Source organism: Squalius cephalus (genome assembly GCF_949319135.1).
Source record: "Squalius cephalus genome assembly, chromosome: 12".
Taxonomy (NCBI): domain Eukaryota; kingdom Metazoa; phylum Chordata; class Actinopteri; order Cypriniformes; family Leuciscidae; genus Squalius; species Squalius cephalus.
In genome coordinates, this window is record NC_137133.1 from 33,408,025 (window position 1) to 33,424,712 (window position 16,688).

The window sequence follows — 16,688 nt, forward strand, 5'->3', positions numbered from 1 at the left end:
CACACAGTGAACTCCGAGAAAACGCTATGCTTGAGCAAACAGTTTGTGAATAGGCTACTACAAATGATTCCCGTGAAAGAGACTGTGAAGTTGTGTGAACGCATTGAATAGGATATGTTTAGTTGGTGAATAGCATAGGCTACTATTACACAGTAGCGATAACGTTAAGCGCACCAGAATGAAATATAATCTTCAGAAGTAAACAGCATAGCTGACATATAGATTCAGTTAACATCCACAAATGAATAAGCGTGTCGATTCAGGGAGCAGTGCAAAGTGCCTGTGCAAAATCAGTTTTTGTGTGTGTTTTTAGTAATTGTTGGTTTCTTGGTAAAGAAAACACATTTTTACTCCACGTTTTGGAACCAAACTATAATATTCAGAAGTAAACAGTGTAGCTGACAGATTGTCAGAATGTTTATTTTTAAACCACAACCTTCTAAAAATGATATATTTAACCATATCTTTAGCATTTCTCATCCAAACAACGTCAAACTTGGCACTGCACTTACTCGTGACCGTAGCGAGACACCTGTCAAGTTTGAAATCCATCGGACTAACGGTTCGAGAGATATGTGGTAGACAGACAGACACACACACAGACAGACAGGCAGACGTTTCTGTAATTTATAGAGAGATATATTTCAAATAAAATCTGTGGTTTTGTTTAGACTTGGCTCTGAGGGAGTGTGTGTTTAGTGATGAAACTCTTAGACAGGAAAGTGCAATTAAAGGTGTTAAAGGGAAAAAGCAGATGTTGATAATGAAGACCTGCGAGGCTTCACACACACCAGCTCAGTGGGACTGTTTGTTCAAGTACTAAACTTTTAATGACATGAGCTATTAGGAAGCACCTATTGGTGTTGTTTACATATGTGATATTTCATCCAATTTACAACCGTTTGCATCATTGTTTGTGCTAGTACCCACCAAAACTTTGAGATGCATAACTGAATGAATGATGAAATATTGCTCACTAAGGGATTTTGAATGAAGTTCTGAGGGACTGCATTATCCTTAAACAACATTTGAATGTAAACATAAATAACAATGTTGTTAAAATAATATTTTTTGATGCAAATAACGGAGTCAGAATATTTGATCAGTTCTCACTGTAGGAAAGAAATTCATTCTGTGTTTAACCCTGAGATGTTTTATCCCCCTCTCGTCTCGCAGACAGTATAGAGGCCAATGTATCGACCACAGAGGTCCATGTGCAGTCAGCAACACAAAATCTGAATAGAGCAGCAAGTTACCAGGTACATCATTTACTCACCCTCATGTTATTTCGAACCAGTATGGCTTGATTTCTTCTGTGGAGCACAAAAGGAGAAATTCATCTAAATGAAAGTAGATGGACACTGTCAAGCTCCAAAAAGCACAAAAATGCACCATGAAAATAGCCTATATGACTTCTGCACTATATTCCAATTCTTCACAATAGCTTCTAAGTCATACAATAGCTTTGTTTGAGAAACAGATGCAAATTTAAGTTGTAATTTGCTTGAAAGCTTCCCTTGCACTCATGTGTTTGAGTTCTTGTACTTGTACGGCCTACGCTTATGCTACTCATATGCTACTTTTTTACTGATTTATTGTATATTGTATATTGCATTAATATATTTTAATTAAATTACTATTTAATTAAATATTTTTGAAATAAATTGCTATAATAAATTAAATGTACTGTTTTTTTTTTTTTTGAAAATGCTAAATTGACAACCATTATTATGATTGTTATACTAGTGACACATTTCTTCTGCTCCCTGTAGACGTCATTCCGCAAGAAGATTTTCATCTTCATCGCTATTCTGGTTGTGGTGGCTGTCATTATTGGTTTGATTGTCTGGGCGTCTCAGAAAAAATGAATGTGTGTCAACTCCATCTGATGCCCCACAGCATTTGCACTGGCATGTTGTTAATGACTTGGAGAGGTTTGTCACCAAGAGAAGCTGCCTTGACTTGACTTTTAACTGCAGTTAAGATATTGTCATTAATGGGATATTTAATTACAGTTTAACTCTATGAAGGGCATCTTTGGTGTGCTATCCATTTCCACAGAAAATATTTTTTTTAGTTTTTAAAGTAAAAAACAATGCATTGAGTTACAACATTCCACAGAGACTGTACATAAAGCTTAAAGGGATAGTTCACCCAAAAATTTAAATTCTTTCATCATTTAGCCTATTCACCCTCAAGTTGTTCCAAACCTGTATGACTTTCTTTCTTCTGTTGAACACAAAAGAAGATATTTTGAAGAATGTTGGTAACCAGACAGTTGACGGCACCCATTGACGTCCATAGTATTTTTTTCCATTCTATGGAAGTCAATGGGGCCCATCAACTGTCTGGTTAACAACTGTCATGAACACTCGGTTATCTTTGATTTTATTTTTGATTTTTTTCATGGACTTTTAGTTTGTCACTTTGCCTTTATCTTTGTGGATTACCTGAGTTAGTTGTCATTGAAGGACCCTTTTTGTTTATTGAACCCTTTTTGGACTCTCCTTCATCCTCATCTTCTTCATCTTGTGACACTGACATTCTTCAAAATATCTTGTTTTGTGTTCAACAGAAGAAATAAAATCATACCGATTTAGAACAACTTGAGGATGAATAGATGACAAAATTTCATTTTTGGGCAAACTATCCATTTAACTTGTTTAACCTAAAAAATTATTTTAACATTGCCACTGTTAACCAATAATGATGTCATTGCCAGCTCTGTGTATCTTCCACCCATCTGAATTGTTCTAGAAACAAGCATTCCTTATAGTAAAATGCCCTAAAGATACATTTTCAATGGTTGAAAATGGCACAAATTCATGTTTTTTTTTTTCTATCTCTGTCAGTCAGTATAAAACTGCTGCTATAAAGATGTTTAAGGGCACTTGACCTTTAAACTGTTTTCAAACACTTTATTTGAAGAAAGACACTGTGAATACACTGCCAGTCAAAACATTAGATACTTGACACTTGAAACCATTTCTTATCAATCTTAACTTTTTGATCTGAAGGCTTTCGCTTAAATGTTCAAAATTAGTTTTATAGACAAATAGAAATTGTGTTTATGCATAAATATCTATGCAATAATAAAAATTGTATAATATTACAAAGTTTTATAAAATTATATTTACGACTTTTGCCTCAATAAACTCCTAATTACTGCTTATTAATAGTCAGTAAGGTAGTTATTAAGTTTAGGTATTGTGTGGATTAAGGGATGTAGAATATTGTCATGCAGAATAAGGCATTAATATGTGCTTTATAATTACTAATAAACAGTTAATATCCTAGTAATTTGCATGCTAATAAGCAACTAGTTCATAGTAAGAATTTGACCCTAAACTAAAGTTTTTTTTTGTTTTTTTTTACATTATGGTCACTACATAATTTACTTCCATTTGTTGTTTCATAGCTATAATGACTTTACTATTCATCTAAAATATATAAAATAGTCAAAAAGAATGAGTAGAAATTTTTGACTGGTAGTGCCAAGTTCATTCAGGTCCACTGCGTAAGTACATATATATATGCAAATTAAAAGGTTGCACTCTATTTTTAAATTTTTGTATTTTTAAATCCAACTTTGTTGTTTTCAAAATGAGTAATAATTATACATTTATGTGAATCTCAAGCACAAAGCTAGAACAATTGTATGGATTACAGAAATATTCAGCTCATTATATTACCCTGAAAAGTCTCTCATATCCAGGAGAATGTAAAGCTTACTGCATGATATGTTGATGAATTCTTAATGCACGTCGTGTTTCCCAATTCCTTTTAATCTTATTAATCATGAACCATGTATCCTGTCTCACTGTGCCAAAACTTCTTTGTAAAATTATTCTGCAATGATTTACAATTTACAATGTTACTACATTTTTGTCTGTCTCTATGATGTTATATTACACAAATGTTAACTAAAAATGTAAAACTCTAAAAAGAGTACAAAGGGGTTGAACAGGTAGTCACTAATGCGAGCTAAATCAGGTTTACCCAGTTGACTCATTGTGAAAGGAAATATCCACTAGATGGAGATATTATCAAATGTGGAGTTGCATATTCAGCTCAGCTCTAATGGCAGACGGTTCACCTTTGACCTGCTCACACACAGGGTTGCTTTCCGTAACTTACTAAAATGAGTAATAAATGCTAAATGCTTGCTAAAGAGCTGCCTAATTAATTTATTGTGTAAAGCAAACATGTATCTTTTTTGTCATTAGATATATCTCAAATATATAAATAGATAAATAATAAATAAAAATAAAAAATATATATATTATATATTTTATATATATATATATATATATATATATATATATATATATATATATATATATATATATATATATAATATTTACCCAAAAGCTGAAAATGAAATGTTTATGTGGAGATAAATGATGGCAAATACATTATATGTGGTTAATCCAGAGGTGTATTTCTTTTAATTCTGAAATTATTAAAACTCAATTTGCGGTCTGAGTGAATGTTGTCTGAGTTAAGTAGGCTATTGCAAAGATTAATATTCAAAAAGAGACAATTCATGGCCATAACATTAACACACTTATTATTTACACAGCTCTGTGGAATAACTGTATATATTTGTGTCAAGTTCATGTCTTTTACATCACTCATGGTCTCTCCTCAAATTCTCTGAAAGTGCCACATTATGTAAATATAAGTTTGGTGACTTAAGTTCGACAAAGATCCAATTAAAACTGTGAAAAATGTAGAAACTACATAGTGGAAAGTTGTTTTTTTGTTTTAAAGTGAGAAACACTTGTGCATCGAGTTTTAAATAATGAAAAAAGTTATAGTGATTATTATGTATAAAAATCAGCAGAACATGTTTGCCAAAGTTTGTGTCATCCACCTCTCTGGGAACAATGCAAACCCTTTACACTGAGGATCGACTGAGACTGATTCTGCTGGAAATACCAAGATTTGATGTCTCTCCAAAGTACTTCACATGAATCTCACAGCAGTGAACCACACTGATGGCTGTCAGGAATATTCCTGTCCAGAGAGATTGGTAGATATCTAATCAGTCGATCTCCCAACTGTATGTTCTTCTCCCTTGATGCTGTTGGTCTTGGAAAGAGTCAACATGTCAAGTGTATAAAAGACTAGAACGTCGTTGTTGTGTAGCCTCCAGGAGTGACTGTGTTTCGGTGAGGAGCAGTTCAGAGCTGCTGGAGAGACAAATAGCATCTTCAGATATCTTTATCTGTGGTTACACATGTGGTTATATGAAGGAAGTCAGAGGGGAACAACAATATGTTTAGATTTTTCTTCCATGCACTTCAGAATGAATCTTACAGCAGTGAACCAAACTGATGACTGTCAGGAATATTCCTGTCCAGAGAGATCTGTTTCTTTCTCTGTCTATGTGATTCTGTATGTGGCCGCAGCAGCTGTGTCTCTTCTGACCGTGTGTGGAAACCTGCTGGTCGTCATCTCTGTTAGTCACTTCAAGCAGCTCCACACTCCTGCTAACATCCTCATCCTCTCTTTAGCTGCGTCTGATCTGCTGGTCGGAGTTTTTGTGATGCCGCTTCATTTGTCTTGGCTCATCGAGTCATGTTGGATTTCTGGACCAGAGATGTGCTCTGCTTTCAATTTTGTGACTTTTCAAGCAACAAGCGTGTCTGTTCACACTGTGGCTCTAATAGCAGTTGATCGGTTTCTGGCTTTAAACTCTCCTTTTTTTTACTCAGAGAAAATCTCTCCCACTGTGATCTGCATAGCAACTTTATTCAGCTGGCTGTTTTCACTCCTTTATAACTTCACTCTGCTCTTCATTAATGGAAACTTCACTTTCATGTGTCCAGGAGAATGTCTTTACATTGTAGATGGGGTTTCATCCATCATTGATCTCCTGGTTGTGTTTCTTATGCCATGTACAATCATCATAATATTATACACTCATGTTTTTGTCATTGTTAGGAAACATGTGACTGCTATAAGAGCCCTTCGGGTTCACAACAGCAAAGAATCCTCTAAAAACAGAGTCAGTGACAAATCAGAGCGAAAAGCCGCATTCGCTCTGGGGATTCTGGTCTTTGTGTTTCTCCTGTGTTTACTGCCATATTATATTTTTTCTTTAACAAATTTCTTAAGATATGACTCATTTTCTAATGATATCAACAGTGTTTTGATTCTCTTTTACCTTAATTCCTCTATCAATCCGCTTATTTACGCTATGTTATACCCTTGGTTTAAGAAAAGTTTAAAAATAATTCTAACTCTTGAGGTATTTAACACAGACTCCTCTCTAATGAATGTGCTCTCCTTAAGCTCTTAATAAGGAATAATGTCAAACAAATGTTTTTGCTTTTTAAGTTGTATATTTAGTTTTTCCTGATGTTCTTTTTCATCATTGTTGTTATAATAGTATTATATTATATTGTGATGAATAAAACCAGGCATGTTATTCAAGAAGCATGAGCTTATTATCTGCACTGTTATAGTGCAGTATCAAAAGTAAAATGTTTGAATGTTTGTTGGTTGCTTTGTTGTTTGAGAACATTTTTGTCATATAATACAGATGCTTAATTTTAGATTTACAATGTTCGTACCTACTTAGGCCATCCACTCTATTTATTTTTAACATTTAACGTGTTTAGTAGTCTAATTATTATAATGAGTATCCAATGAATGTCCATTTATTGTGGCATGGATGAGTGTTACTCTCATCCTCATGGTGGAAAAGGTCTGATGAGACTTCTATATGTCAAACTGTTTGGCTTTACAAAAAGCATACAAACAGTTCAAATGCAAAGTTACACTATATTGCCAAAAGTATTGGTACTCCCCTCCAAATCATTGAATTCAGGTGTTCCAATCACTTCCATGGTCACATGGCCAAGGTTGTATAAAATCAAGCACATGCTAGGCATGCTTACTGCTTCTACAAACATTTGTGAAAGAATGGGTCGCTCTCAGGAGCTCAGTGAATTCAAGTGTGGTACTGTGATAGTCCATTCGTGAAATTTCCTCACTACTAAATATTCCACGGTCAACTGTTAGTGGTATTATAGAAAAGTGGAAGCAATTGGGAACAACAGCAACTCAGCCACGAAGTGGTAGGCCACGTAAAATCACAGTCAGTGCATGCTGAGGCGCACAGTGCGCAGAAGTTGGCAACTTTCTGCAGATTCAATACAGACCTCCAAAATTTGTGTGGCCTTCAGATTAGCTCAAGAACAGTGCGTAGAGAGCTTCATAGAACGAGTTTCCATGACCGAGCAGCTGCCAAGCCTTACATTACCAAGTGCAATGCAAAGCGTGGGATGCAGTGGTGTAAAGCACGCCGTCACTGGACTTTAGTGCAGTGGAGATGTTTTCTCTGGAGTGACAAATCACGCTTCTCTGTCTGGCAATCCGATGGACAAGTCTAGGTTTAGAGACTGCGAGCCAGGCCTTCTTGTCCAACATCAGTGCCTGACCTCACAAATGCGCTTCTAGAAGAATGGTAAAAAATTCCCATAAAGGCACTCCTAAACCTTGTGGAAAGCCCAGAAGAGTTGAAGCTGTTATAGCTGCAAAGGGGGCATGGGACAACTCCATATTAAACCATACGGATTATGAATGGGATGTCATTAAAGTTCATGTGCATGTAAAGGCAGACGTCCCAAAACTTTTGGCAATATAGTTTATATTCGCATACAGAAATGCATAATTCTGCTATATGTCTTTCACCTCAAGGCTAAAACAGTCAAACATCTCCATTGTTGATAAGTTGTTCTTGTTTACAAAGAGTATTTATAGTGTGTTAAGCCTATAACTGCTGGCCCGCGGGCCATTTGGATTTGGATCTACATTTAGATAGATTTAGTTTAGATACACTGTAAAAAATTTGCTGTAGTTTTGCAGCTCTTTGCCAGTAACTTACTGTAGATTTAAATCGATGTTATTTACTGGCAACAGTTTGCTCAAAATTAAATGAACATTAAACATTAACAAGTCTTTGTCTTTACAGAATAAAACTATAAAATAACAACCTCATGCAAAGCATTCTGGGAACCAGAAATCTTCATCAACCTTTTTCTGTTTTTTTCCTTCAGATTTTGGTTCCCAGAATGCTTTGCATGAGGCTGTTATTTTAGTTTTATTCTGTAAAGATAAAGACTTGTTAATGTTTAATGTTCATTTAACTTTGAACAAACTGTTGCCAGTAAATAACATTAATTTAAATCTACAGTAAGTTACTGGCAAGTAGCTGCAAATAATACTGTAATTTCTACAGATTTTTCTAACAGTGTAGTTTCAGTTGAAGTCACCATTATGGTGATTCGTATTTCCTTTAGTTGGGCTCTTGGACTTTATATTTAGTTTTTTCTCTGCCAGCTGTAACAATGTCTTTGTAAAACACTCTGCAATAGCAAAGAAAGCCAAAACAAAATGTGATCAGGTAATGTTGGCTAACTGCTGATGGTAACTATTGATGCTTGTGGCCCAGGTCTGGCAAACAGGAGCAGACTGCCGTAGTGGGGCAGATCTGGGCCGACAAAATGTTGCTATATGGGTAGTGAATGAGTGTCTTATTTGAAGGCCACTTCAAGTTTTTTGGGGGGAAATTTGGATAAACTATCCCTTTAAAAGTAGTTGAATAAAAAAAAAATTGCAAGCAACATTTGTTGTACATTGCAAATATTAGGTAGTTTTTGTAGTTTTTTTTTTTTTTTTTTTTGTAGTTTGCATATGCTTCATATAAGCCCACATATGTCTTTGAATGAGTTCTATATTACAGCCTTCAGCTCTTTTCTTCTAGATGAACAAAATCAGTTGATCTCCCAGCTGTATGTTCTTCTCCCTGTCTTGGTAAGAGTCAACATGTAAAGTGTATAAAGGGCAGCATAGATTGTACGTATTTATTATGGAACCTCCAGAAGTCAATGTAATCTGTTTCAGATGATGAGCAGTTCAAAGCTGTTGCACTTGAATCCATGAATCCTTGCATGAGAGAAGTCAGAGGGGAACAACACTATGTTTAAGTGTTTCTTCCAAGTACTTCAGAATGAATCTTACAGCAGTGAACCAAACTGATGACTGTCAGGAATATTCCTGTCCAGAGAGATCTGTTTCTTTCTCTGTCTATGTGATTCTGTATGTGGCCGCAGCAGCTGTGTCTCTTCTGACCGTGTGTGGAAACCTGCTGGTCATCATCTCTGTTAGTCACTTCAAGCAGCTCCACACTCCTGCTAACATCCTCATCCTCTCTTTAGCTGCGTCTGATCTGCTGGTCGGAGTTTTTGTGATGCCACTTCATTTGTCTTGGCTCATTGAGTCATGTTGGATTTTTGGACCAGAGATGTGCTCGGTTTTAAATTTTGTGACTTTTCAAGCAACAAGCGTGTCTGTTCACACTGTGGCTCTAATAGCAGTTGATCGGTTTCTGGCTTTACATTCTCCTTTTTTTTACTCAGAGAAAATCTCTCCCACTGTGATCTGCATAGCAACTTTATTCAGCTGGCTGTTTTCACTCCTTTATAACTTCACTATTCTCTTCATTAATGGAAACTTCACTGTAATGTGTCCTGGAGAATGTGTTTATACTATAGATGGGGTTTCATCCCTCATTGATCTCCTGGTTGTGTTTCTTATGCCATGTACACTCATCATAATATTATACACTCATGTTTTTGTCATTGTTAGGAAACATGTGACTGCTATAAGAGCCCTTCGGGTTCACAACAGCAAAGAATCCTCTAAAAACAGAGTCAGTGACAAATCAGAGCGAAAAGCTGCATTATCTCTCGGGATTCTGGTCTTTGTGTTTCTCCTGTGTTTACTTCCATATTATATTTGTTCTTTAGTGATTCCATATGAACATGCTGACTTAAATTATGTCAGAGATATCACTGTAATATTTTTCTTCCTGAACTCCACCATTAATCCCATCATTTATGCTTTATTCTATCCCTGGTTTCAGAAAAGTTTAAAATTAATTTTCTCATATAAAGTGTTTAATAAAGACTCCTCTTTGATGAATGTGCTGTAAGTCATTGAATGTAAGAGAGAATCAGAATTTTTCCTGTTGTCTATTTTTCAGATGTACTTCGCATAGGTTAATGTGTTTTTATTTATTTTTTCAAATTAAACATGACAGTGAACACATCGTGTCAGTAAATTGTATAACAATGTAAGTGGGTGCAATAATAGCTCAATAATCTCACTTAATGAAATTAATAATTAGAATTATTGAATATAGTGCTTTATTTATAGCCTATGAATACAAAAGGGTTTTTCAAAGATAAAGTCCTCAAAGTTTTAACTACAAAAAAAAAAGTATATGTTATATGTGATGTTATAGTGTTTAAAGGTTGCAATCTAACTGCATGTTATGTGAACAACTCAGTGATTTCAAGCCTCACTTCATTAACTCCGTTCAGATTTTTTAAATGTTTCTTATTACAATCAATGCTTTTACGGGAGCCGAATCGTAAGAGTCACAGAGTGCTTCTCAAAGTGAAGGCTGCATCCTAGTGAATCTGTGTCCTTCTTCAGTCCAGTAATTTAGAGGCTTGTAGAGTCTTCCTCAGCAATAAATGCTAGAATGAGATGGTCTAGTAAGTGTGCATGGCCACGTTCCCGCCCCCACGGAAAATACCATTAAAACTTAATTTTATAAATACTTAAGTATAAGTTATATTTAGATAGATAGTCTCCTTTTCTCTAAAACACAGTTATTACTCCCTTATTCTCCATTGTCATGCTTTCTTTAACATAACCTGTGTATATTTGTCACAAACTGCTCCAAGACACAAAGGTGGAGAATCCAAATGCAGATTTATTTAAGGGGTAATCCAAAGAACAGGCAAGGTCAAACACAGGCAGGCAGTCTGTACAAACAAAGTGGAATGTGTGTCAAATGCAATTAATGTATATAGTATACATTGAAGCATCCTTACAGTATATGTCTTTTAGATCATTCATGAGACACAGAGGGCTTAATCCTTCTAGATGGGCATGTGACACACTGCCACTTCAACAGGATACCACTTCATGTGGGGCCTATGTATTGAAGGTAGCATATAAGCATAGGATTTAAATGAAATACATTCAAGGTTTCCATTAAACATTTGACGTTAACCTCAAATTTCATATCATGCATGAACACAATGAATTTAAAACCAAGGTCATTGTCATGTAGAGAATTGCCAAGAGGCCTGGGAGAAGTTAGGAAGGCTCAGTACAAGGGAGTGATTTTCAAAATGGCAGTTGTGATTTATTTCTGAAGCTGCATTGTACAAGGAGCAGTCCTCAAAGTGCAAAAAGAACACACAAAAAAATAATAAAAAATAAACACTTATGGTATCATACATACACTGATGCTACAAACAAAAGAAAAATGCTGTGAGCAGCAAAACTGGCACTAAACAATGCCTAGTGGTGCATCCACCAAAATTGACAGCATGTCTCACCTCAAACATGTTCAATGGTTTGCATAGCTTTCACAGGATGCAACAACCCCCCTTCAACCTGCTCAATCCTTTGTTTAAATAGTCAGTTTTCCCGCCCAAACTCTATTGGGACAAACCATTATCACGGGGTAGAACTCTTTGCCTGTAACACTCATCACAAACTTCCACAGCTAACATTAATACATAAATAACATAACTACAGTTCATGAACTCACTTCTGACATATAGTAACCACAATACAAACATGCATAACATAACACCACAAAAAAAAACTTACATTAAACATTAACACCTCATAGCACTCATGTTTCCCTCCATTTGTAAAATGGTACATTCCGGATATGCGCACTACACGAACCCACCACCAAAACATTGGATCAAACAGGTAAGATCTAACATGTGCTATAAAATGTAAACTCACACAATAAAGAAATCATTTAAAGCAAACAATGACTATTATCTTTCAACACTAACACATTGCCCACTTGATGTTGGTACTGTCCCTCCTCATATACATTGTCAACACACAATATACAATAACTTATTTCTGAACTCAACATGCCAAGTAAATTCAGAATAGCATTAGATTGATACTCTAGTGATGATGTAATTAACCTAGCCCATCATCACAGTCATGGAAACTTTACACAAAACAAGTGCACTGTTCTTTGTGTCTGTCTTAAGGTACAGCATAGAGTGGGATTCAGAAGATAGGTCATTTTATATCAGTCAATATACTGTATATGATGTAAGAAGGTATAGCATATAAAAGTTCATGTGAATTACCAGGCATTCACCTTTACATGCTTTGGGTGACTTTAAACGTTCCCACAAATAAATACTACTGCTACAGTTCATATTCCTGCAATGGCTGGTTCATCATGTTCTTTCCCATGACAAAGAAATTCTTGCATATTTTGTACACAGTTTGCTGAGTGCATCTTGGGTGGCTTTCCACTGGCATTTGCTAACTCTGCTTCAAACACCACAAGACAGCAGATTGGGGTCTCTCTCCTTGAGAATACAGGTGTTTCTTAAAATGATTGTACATATCATTTAATGTAAGTTATATAATTTCATTTCATAATCATCATGTAATGTCATTGGAGACTGGTTGGAATGTTTTTGCTGTACATATTTTAAACTTACCAAATTATGTAACTATTGTATTATTTACTCAGACAAACATTGATTATAATTGGCTAAAAGAAAATTATTACCAATTTGTTTTTGTAGATGACTTGACTGACCTGTGTCATCTTTGTGGGGAGCAGGATGGTGACACTCATTGGGTAACTGCTCATGTTTTACATGTCTTCTCAGGTTTGGCTTAAAAAGTATGATAATCAAATATCTATCCACTAAACATTATTTTTAAATTCTACAGTACGGTCTTGCTAAACAAGAGTTATTTTAGTTGTAAGGCATGATGGCCTGCTTTGTAAATTGAGTAATTTGCAACCATTGCTAATACTATTGTATAACTATTTCACCATTATTTTTTGTTTCCTCTTTTGTCAAATCCAGATTGGCTGTGACATTTGCACACGGTGGTACCACAGGAGCTGCGCCAAGAGGTCCTTCAAAAAGAGGAAGAACACATTCATGTGCAAAGCATGCCACTGAAACCTGTACCACCATAGATAAATAGATGAAATTTCTGCCTCACGACCCTGCACACACACACAATCTTTTAGCCACTGAACATCGTCAAGTCAAGCCATAACACTGAACTCAAGATATATTTCTCAAGTAATAAACAGGGAAATAACAGAATCAATGATGCAAACTTAAAAACATAAACATTCACAAGTCAGGCTGACCATAAAATCTTTTTATATATATATAAAAGTTGAGTTAAGTTAAGTTAAGACAGCTATATTTCTGGAGCACTTTATACAGATATTTCACTGTAATAAACAGGCAATAACAGAATCAGAGTCATTATTCCGATCATTTCAGTGAGTTATAATCTGTCAAATATAACCCTCATGAATATAATCAACTAATTTCAGGGCAGAAATAACCTTTCAGTCAATAAGTAGAGGCTTCAATCACTTTTTGGCAGGTAAAATGCTGCATTATAATGGTTGTATTGGCCATCTAAAGGTATTTTAAGAGGTAAAAAGTAACGTTAGGGTTGCCAAATGTCCCGTATTTTGGGCATAATTTGTTTGTCATAATTAATAATGCATAATTTATATCTCCCTTGTCCTGTTTTTTTGACTGCAAAACTGATCTAACCATTGACTGATACAGCAGCAGTGCTGATCACGACACCTGTTATCTTATCATCCTATCAATAATAATTTATAATATATTATGATATAATATATCATTATTTAGGGACAAATCATTGTTTGATTTACCGCTCCGAGCGGGACTTTCAATGTCAGCATTTTGATTTCGGCAAATCAGTTTAGGCGAATGCAAACAACGTGATTATTGATTCCAACATCCACCCACGCAAGAAAACGTGCAACCTACCTGAGGGAATAATACGCTGATTTACTGCTCAGTAAATATTTCTGATTGTTATCAATGTAGAATTTTTTTTTTTTTTTTTTCAGGATTCTTTGATGAATAGAAAGTTTCAGAGTTTTCTGAAATAGAAAGCTTTTCTAACGTTATAAATGTCTATACAGTCACTTTTGATCAATTGAATGCATCCTTGCCTATTACTTTTCTTAATTTCTTAATTACTTTTACCGGTTCTTTGTGGCAAGCTTTATGCATGCGGTCGTGCACTTGAGTGCGGCTATATTACGTAAATGCTCATTATCCTGTAGGCTATATAGCCTATTTAAGTAATTCAATAGGCTCTATGCACGAACGCTGCTGGCGTATTTCCGGTAGGATCTCAGCCGGTGTCTTTACTTCCGCATAGCGCATTCTATAGGACAATTCACTTTAATAAAATTCATTTTCTCAGAAACGGAGACAACGATTTTAGAAACTGATTCGCTAGTCGGATTTCGCGCGATATGAGAGAATACTTACCCTCAAAGTTGTTGATGTAGCTCGAAATTTATAATTTAAAGAACTTCTCTTTCTTACTCATATGTGTGACAGTTAACTGCCTCACAATATTGTTAACATCATTCACGTTAACCGCTGGAAGTTCTTGTAAACAGCGAGTGTAATTTGCCATTATCTCCACCTAATGCAAAAACGGCTTCTGATGCAGCACCGGATGTAACTGGGCGGGCTGAGACAAAACGCGGAAGCGATCGTGCATAGTGCCTATTAATATAAAGGGGCGATTTGTCCACTAATGGCTTAAATGAACTATAGTTGACTAGAAAATGTTTTTTGTCGGAGGCAGCCCTTATTCCACATATTTACAAACGCCGTGGGCGGAGAATGTTTGTGGGACCTGCTCACATAGTAACGGTTGCTATGATGTGTGATTGGACAATGGCCGTTTTGGGGGAGGGGCCGGCGAATGGTCAATTGGAATGTGTGCAGAGAATTGATGATTTAACCCTTGATGCATCCTTCAAAATGAGCTGAATGAAGGACTTGAATCGAAGGCTGCCTTGTAAGGATCCTTAAAATTGAGGCGGCCTTTGAAGGCGCTTGATGACATGACAGCTGAGATAGGCAGCTTTAGGTGTCATGTTTCTGGTCTGATTTGCCTGTTTTCTTATCCTTATGTTCATTGTCTGTGTGGTTTGTTGTCTCGGAGCACATGGCTTTGTTTTGACAGTTCGCCACGTGCACTGCTGTCATTGTGGTGTAGCTTGTTTCCCCACCCTCTCGTTCATCATCACTGCTCAGTCCCTGCACCTGTTATTGATTACCTTTCTTGTTAATTCCCCTATTTATTCTCCTCGTGTCTTCTGTCTTGTGTCAGATCGTTGTGTTTGTTTCCCACTACGCTTCGACCCAGCCTGTTAATATTTAACTCCAGTCGTGTCTTGTTCAGTCCTGTTTTGAGGCTCCAGTGCCGTTTGTTTTCTTTTGTGCATCGTCCTCTGTCGATCTCTCCAGGCCTTCTCTCTGCTGCCGGCTGAGTTTCAGCTCACTGGTCCCGTCTTCCCGCTTCAGTTTCTTGCCTCTCATCAGCATGTGATCTTGCAACACACCCCTCTCCCTCTGCCTGACGCCCTGCTGTTCTCCCGGTGCCTGAGCTTTGCACTCTGCTTGACCATATAAGGAGACGGCCTGTTGCCTTTTACAGGATTTGTTCAAATGCTGCATCAGTCAGGTCAGATACATTTTCTGCTCAACCCCCCCTCCTCACCACAAACCAGAGCCCCATGCCAACAACCCCCCACCATACGACGGTGATCCTAATTCCTGTCGGGCATTTCTCAATGCTCCTTGGTGTTTGCTCTCCAGCCTCGTCATCAGCAGTCTCCTCTACCTGACCCTAAGCCCATGTAGTTAGGCCATCTTCATCTCACGGCCCAGGAGAGACAACAACGCCTCACCCGAGGCCTGTGCTTGTACTGTGGGAAGCCTGGAAGCCATTAAGTGTCAGTAGAGGGGGATCCTGGTGGGAGCTTCTCCCTGTGTTAATTACCCTTTGTCTCGCAACCTGTTACCGGTCACAATCCATTTGAGGGCTCTTCTAATTCCCAAATCTGACCGGAGTCCTGGCGGAGTACTAAAATCTTCTCCAGGTGTTCAGCAAGTCCCAGCCCACGTCTCTACCTCCTCCCAGGCACTTCACCGCCCAAAGGTTTGTCTTTATTCCCTGTCTGGTCCAGAAAGAGAGGCTATGGAAAAGTATTTTCACGATTCCCTCATTGCCGGTCTCATCCATCCCTCTTCATCGCCTACTGGTGTGAGGTTCTTCTTTATCAAGACGCGGTCCTGTCTCAGCGGTCCCCTAAGGATGGGAGGGTTTATCCCTGTGCCTACTTCTCCAATCGACTGAGCCCAGCAGACCATAACTACGACATTGGTAGCAGGGAGCTGTTGGCAGTCAGTTTGGCTTTGAAGGAGTGACGCCACTGGTTGGAGGGGTCGGCACAACCCTTTTTAGTTTGGACTGACCATAAAAACCTTGAATATATTTGCTTGGCCAAGAGGTTAAATTCTCGTCAAACCCACTAGGCACTCTTTTTTGGCTGGTTTAGCTTCACACTTTTGTACCGACCAGGATCTAAGAATGTCAAACCCGAAACCCTCTCTCGGCTGTTCGGGGCCCCCAAAGGTGAAACACTGACCAAGACTATCCTCCCTAGAGGAGTGGTGGTGGGGTCCATTTCCTGGGGCATCGAGTGGAGAAGGCCCGTCATCAGCAAGGGG

At 37.2% G+C, this 16,688-nt stretch overlaps 3 protein-coding genes and 1 long non-coding RNA gene across 6 annotated transcripts in view; 3 read left to right on the forward strand and 1 right to left on the reverse strand.

Moving 5' to 3' along the window:
- stx7l (syntaxin 7-like) overlaps positions 1–4,169 on the forward strand; it is a 12,452-nt gene extending 8,283 nt beyond the window's left edge. For all 3 annotated transcript variants that reach the window (XM_079888829.1, XM_079888830.1, XM_079888831.1), the window contains exons 9-10: positions 1,177–1,259; positions 1,773–4,169. In XM_079888829.1, the coding sequence (XP_079744955.1) occupies positions 1,177–1,259; positions 1,773–1,868 (179 nt within the window). In that variant the 3' untranslated portion in view covers positions 1,869–4,169. The remainder of the gene's footprint in view (positions 1–1,176; positions 1,260–1,772) is intronic.
- LOC307168678 overlaps positions 1–16,688 on the reverse strand; it is a 380,672-nt gene that overhangs the window by 360,780 nt on the left and 3,204 nt on the right. The gene's annotated exons all lie outside the window — the stretch shown is intronic.
- Positions 5,312–6,307, forward strand: LOC307168588 (trace amine-associated receptor 13c-like; the record flags this gene model as incomplete). The annotated part of the gene is made up of 1 exon (XM_079888704.1): positions 5,312–6,307. One exon carries the CDS (start codon positions 5,312–5,314, stop codon positions 6,305–6,307), a length of 996 nt encoding a protein of 331 aa, XP_079744830.1.
- Positions 9,023–10,006, forward strand: LOC307168673 (trace amine-associated receptor 13c-like; the record flags this gene model as incomplete). The annotated part of the gene is made up of 1 exon (XM_079888826.1): positions 9,023–10,006. The coding sequence occupies one exon, from the start codon at positions 9,023–9,025 to the stop codon at positions 10,004–10,006; it is 984 nt and encodes a 327-aa protein (XP_079744952.1).